This window comes from Nannobrachium achirus, assembly GCF_963921795.1.
Source record: "Nannobrachium achirus genome assembly, chromosome: 3".
NCBI classification, from domain to species: Eukaryota; Metazoa; Chordata; class Actinopteri; order Myctophiformes; family Myctophidae; genus Nannobrachium; species Nannobrachium achirus.
This window is the reverse complement of record NC_137812.1, coordinates 10,417,736-10,423,754: the sequence shown is the minus strand read 5'-3', so window position 1 is coordinate 10,423,754 and position 6,019 is coordinate 10,417,736. Positions and strand designations below refer to the sequence as shown.

The 6,019-nt window shown below is 38.6% G+C and overlaps 1 protein-coding gene across 1 annotated transcript; it reads right to left on the bottom strand.

The window, feature by feature from the left end:
* Positions 1 to 741: 741 nt before the first annotated feature.
* Positions 742 to 3,441, bottom strand: LOC308281180 (small integral membrane protein 26-like). Its single transcript, XM_080721296.1, has 2 exons — positions 3,211 to 3,441; positions 742 to 1,808 (listed from the first exon to the last, which is right to left on the bottom strand). The coding sequence occupies exons 1-2, from the start codon at positions 3,338 to 3,340 to the stop codon at positions 1,630 to 1,632; spliced, it is 309 nt and encodes a 102-aa protein (XP_080577422.1). The 5' UTR covers positions 3,341 to 3,441; the 3' UTR covers positions 742 to 1,629.
* Between the last annotated feature and the right edge of the window lie 2,578 nt (positions 3,442 to 6,019).

The window sequence follows — 6,019 nt, the reverse complement described above, 5'->3', positions numbered from 1 at the left end:
CACGCCGGTCGTTTCTCACGACTTCTGCCTTGCCCCTTTAAATCTGGATGCGGCTTTTGTCGCCCTCTGCCGGCGGAAAAAATGGTAGCGCGTCTTCCATGTTCCCTGTACTTCCAAGTTCATATTTTGTCAGATGTTCACATGAGTAAAAGAGATGTTTACGTGTGTGAAAGAGTAATGTTTACCTTGCAGAGAATGCAGGGACAAAGAACAATACATCCTAATAATAAAAAAAAGTAAAACAATCCAAAATGTAACTACCAAATACACCTACATAAACATAAGCTGTACCTCAGTCCCTGCAAGTAACATTTAGCTGCACTTAGCGGCAGATACTCAATATTAAATGTGTTGTTAATGGAATATACTCAGTCATATGTGCTTACATACTGTATATACATGAAGTGATAGTGTCATAGTGATAGTGAAACTGGAATGGACTGTATTCATGCTCATATGTGCCAGTCAGTGTTGTCAACTTGCCAAAGAAACAGGGTTTTGCTACCGAAAATCAATGTAAACACACGGATCACACCTTGTATGAGGAAAAGAAATGTTTTGACAATTTTAATAACTAAGTGTCCTCTTCTGCACTGCAACATATAATGGTGTTATCTAATTATCAAAACCTGCACTGCATTCTCAATACTATACCAATGGGACAACATAAAATTGTACTGTCTTGCAATGTACGCAGCCTATGTTTATAGCAAGGACACCACCAATTCCCAGTGACCACATAAAACAATGTTTATTTACAAGGCAAGCGTAAAGGCCATTTTATTATTTTATGGGTTCTTGGACTGTAATGCTGTACATTAAACAAGGTTTAGATAGATCGAGTTTGCCTTCTTTAGTCTCTGAACATAAAGTGCATCACACATACATAGCCGTACGTACACATTATGCATTCTTCCCCTGTATCACAAACTAACCTTCATACGGATAATGAATTGTACTTGTACAGCACGCATTTACAGTCACATTAATAACAAACATACACTCCAATGCTTGGCAGATTTATTGTAATTTTATCTATATACACTAAATGTTTAACTGTATCTAAGATGTTATCTGTATGTGGCGTGGATTGTTCAGTACAGTGTGTTATCCTGTTCTGTCCATAATTAGCAACGCATCCTTCTACAACAAACCATGGTCACTGAAATGGAGCCTCTTTCCCAAGGGATGTGTCCTTGAACAGTCACATTCCCAGTGCATCGCCAAGATCACTTGTGCACTGGCCAAGCCAACTGTCTGTACATTAGTGGTTTTCAAAGTGGGGTCTGGGGGTGTTCCAGGAGGTGCCCAGCTAAATTAGGTAATAATAATAGCATCAACATCAGTTTAATCACTTTAACCCCAGTTTATACTTCCGAAATAGCCTTCCTCACAAACTTTTAGATCCGCCATTTTCAAATCTCAACAAATTCTGAGAGACTTTGAATCAAATCTTCTCTTATGGGGTTCCCATATTTTCACATGGGGGTCTGTGGCCAATGAATGGCCAAAGTAAATGTCAATGTGTAGGTCCATGACATGAAAATGTTTGAGAACATTATTTTATAAATAAGTACATGTGTTGAGACATCATAGTCCAGGTGCTGTCCATTCTCATCCAGAGGACAGCTATTTGTCGTGCCCTGTCCCAGGTTCCTCTCCGCTGAAGGACTGGATGAAGTTGTAGATGCGTGTTGTGTAAGGAACCCAGCCTTCTTTGTAGATGATGGTAGACTTCATGTGTCCAGTCTCGTACACCACCTGGTTTGGGTTTTTAGGCTCCTCCTCCTCATCTTCTTCTTTCTTTGCTAAAGTGGAGGAGTAACAAGAATGTATTGATTCAGTTACAATCGAGCATTAGTGGAAAGTAGGGACGGGCATTTGGACCTTTTTCGGTCAACGTTTAACCCAGGGGTAGGAGACCTTAGGCACGGGTGCCAACATTGGCACAGGGGAGGGTGATCACTGGCACATGGGCAGAAGTGTGAAAGAGGATTTTTATTTTAAAATCATTTTTTATCATGCACATAATTCTACATTAATTAATACACAACTCTGACTGGGGAGGGTGTCGGGGGGGATAGGTGGATTAATGCTACTGTAGCTAGAGTCTAATGATCGTTATAACAATGTCCTGAAAATCAAAATATGTCAGAATGTTTGATGGCATGTCATTAAAATATATGTTATGGCACACAGACTATCTAGGAAATAAAAACATTGCACTTAATTTCAAAAAGGTTAAAATCGGTTAAAGGATATTTCACTTTCAAGTATGTTTGGGGTCATTCTAACGTCTACTCACATTTTGTGAGCACTTATTTAGTCCTAAACAGTTAGTGACACATTTCAGTAATGTATCCCAACCCTAGGGGAAAGTAACCACATTTACTCTGTACTTAAATAACATTTTTAGATACTTTTACTTTACATTACGTTTCAAAATAACCAGCTCAATGGCCTTGTTTGTATTAGGGTGATTGTTTGACTGAATACTTTATTAGCAGTTTGCAAAAGAAAGCACAGGAAAGTATAGTTCAATATAGCTCTGGTCCATAGCGCTATGGACCAGAGCTAAGTTCAATACAAGGTCTGCCAAGAGGATTTTAAACCCAAGAAAGCCTATGGTGTTTCCATTGGGGTCCTTTGTACTCAATTCACAGCAGTTCATACCAAATACTATAAAAATGTGACCCAACGCCTCCCTGCTTGAATGTTGGATCGATTGGGGGACATACTATCATGTCCAGGGGGCATACAGTACTTGTACATCAAACTGCCTCACGCTAAACAGGAAATATATTCATGCCCACGTGGCTGTGTGTGTGTGTGTGTGTGTGTGTGTATTACTGTGTATTATGCTGAGCTGAAGTACATTTTAATGGCTACTTCAAGCAGTGTTGATTTTGTTGAAAAAGACTAAGTGTTAGACTAAATACTATGTTTGCTATTTAGTCGACTAAGACTAAGGAAGACTAAAACTAAATGTGTTATTCAAAAGACTAGGACTAAATCCGAATTTGCTGTAATATAAATGCTTTACACAAATCAAATATTATTTTATCAAAAACAGAATGTTTCAATATTATGGTATTGCTACTTTTAAGTGAATTCTAAACACCTCTTCCACCAATGGATGCAAGGATCTACCTCCCGTTTTAGCACATAATATAATAATGCATGGAAAAAGTAAGGAGGACAACAAGTTACCTGGGGGTGGGGGTACATCAAGTCGACCTGTGTATTTCAAATATCCCAAAGAGCCTAACATGGTCCACACGCCTATAGCGTACACAATGGACACCCTGGCATTCCATTTGGCGTAGTCTTTGATCTGCATGGTGATGATGTATCACTTAAATAGTTTGTATAAACTGTCATTAAATGTATTTGATGGATCGAAGACAGAAACATTTATTCAAGGGCAGGACGCCGCCATGACAGCTCGAACCGGAAGCGTTTCTTCTTCTTCTTCTTTTATTTACAGGTTATACCGCCACCTTGACCGCCACCTAGTGCACCAGAGTATGTCTGGTTGTTTACCTTCAACATGCATCAGCCAGACCATAAATCATTAACAGCTTAAATCAAGTTGGATATATCATATATATAAGGAAAAATAAGGAGAATATGAAACTAAAACTAAACTATACCTTGGGGTAGAGCATGAGTGATCAATGATGCTCTTCTCTTCAACTCTATTCCAAGTATTACAGTGATTAAAGGAGTAGTTCACCCCCAAAATTACCTTTTTTCTATTGATTACTCACGCCACGGAGAATTGAGTTCAATAATATCTTTTGGTTTTTGTCGCATTCCTAAGACAAAAATGTAAAAAATAAAATGAAATAAAAAAGTACCTTGACGGTTTCCCCATCCTCTGACATTCATTCGGGTCCCCAACCAGGGCCATGCATTCGAGTCCCCATCCGTGGGGATACATTTATAATAATCACATTTTTGTCTTAGGAATGTGATGAATACAAACAAATATTATTGAACTCAAGTCTCCATGGCATGAGTAATCAATAGAAAAGAAGTCATTTTGGGGGAGAACTACACCTTTAAGACGTTAAAGCATGTGTAAGGGCACTCCGCACTTTTATTCTACTTTTTTAGGGCGGATTCTGCCAATGCATTTCAATGGGAACGGAACATTTTTGTGCATGAATCTACAAATGGCTCCATTCCCATTGAAATACATGGGTAGAATAAAAGTGTGGTGTGACCGTGCTCTAAAGCAGTGGTTCAAGCTGTAAGCACTAAGCAGTTTATTTGGTCGAGGACACCCACTGAAAATGATTTGTTCCAGGGACCCCCATCTGAAAATGTGTTGTCCCAGGGTCCCCACTCCACAGATATTAAGTTTTATGGAATAAATCAATAATAATAATGACAAATTCAAAATGTTTCAAACATTTTCAATATGTTTTTTAAATAACAGATTTAAATAACAGAATAACAGTTTTTGAATATCCGACATATTAAGGATAAAGTTGTTAAAATGATTGTGATGCTATATTGACTACTTTGGACCCCCTGGAACTCCCTCAAAGACCCCTGGGGGTCCCCGGACCCCACTTTGAGAACAATACAGTTAAATGGACATTGTTTCATACCTTACCAAGATCAAACCTACAGTACAAATTAAAGGAGAGATTAGTTCACACTCGCGTTGTTATCAAGCTAGAAGGAGGCATTATAAAAATGTTTATCTGAAATCATCTTTGGCCTTGGGAACATGTCAAGGATCAGCTTTTAGCTTATCTTTTCTGATGGAGTGAAATTATCTCAAATGCCTTCAGAATTCAGATCGAACAAATACCGAACTTCTCTCCATCTTCAAGTTCTTGTCACAATTTCGATACTCCTCTTCCATTATTCAGCTTCCCTCTTCAATTATTCAGCTTCCCTTCTTCTCTATTTCAGCTTTTGCCTTTAAAATGACACGCACAATGAAATGATTATGAGAAAACACATTACAAAGAGCGAGCAAAAAAGAAATCAAAGATGCTTTTGAAAACAATACAGTTGGGGGGGGGGGGGGGGGGGGGGGATGATTAACTTAAAGTTATACCATGTAACTTTTTTTATAAAACAAATCTTAAAATTGTCCTAACTGTTAAATTGCGAAAGTTTTAGAACACCCACTCCGTTATTTTCAGCTTCTAAAGCCTTCTCTTTATATGTTTTCTGTGATCCTCGCCGGGGTCCGGTTTTGGCGGAAAAATTACGTCATCATACACTACCGGCCAATCACAGCGAGGGTTATACACTGCCGGCCAATCACAGCGCATCTTGCTGACTTCTCAGGAAGTAGCTTGCCTCAACAAAACAACAGCATATTCTCGGGTGAAGGAGTCCGTTTCTCCGGAATGCCTGAACGCACAAGAACCAGGGACCCCTCTAAAGATAGATCTCGGCGAGGTGGAGGCAGACACGGGGGTGTGAGGCCGCGGCGAAAAACGGCCGAAAGACGCGGACGCGACCGCGGTTTGCTATAGAGCTACTGACCACTAGTTGAGCAACTTACACAGTATAGCTTTAATAGTGTATAGAGGGTATATAGACATTTCTAAAGGGAAAATGTAAGGACTTTTTAATACCTCTAAAATGACAAATTAAATATTGGCCAAATTCTCAAATATTAGAGGCAGAAATTGTGAAAATAGCCAATCTACATGCTCACCATGATTACCAGCTAGTGAGAAGCATTATAAAACAAAAATAGTTTCATGTATTGTTGTCTAAAAACAATAATTAAAACAATTCAGTTATAGACAGATTATTTCCCACTTACCTTGTTATCAAGCTAGAAGGAAGAATTATAAAATGTTCGTCTCACGAGAGGATGCCTATCAAACAAACACATTAAAATACAGATCAAAGAATGTAAAACATAAATAATGAACATTTACAATATCATGTAGAAATCATCTCCTGGATGCACTGCAACTGTATATGACCTGTAATTAAAGGGGAAATCTTTCCATACTTACTCAGTTAATACTTACGTGAA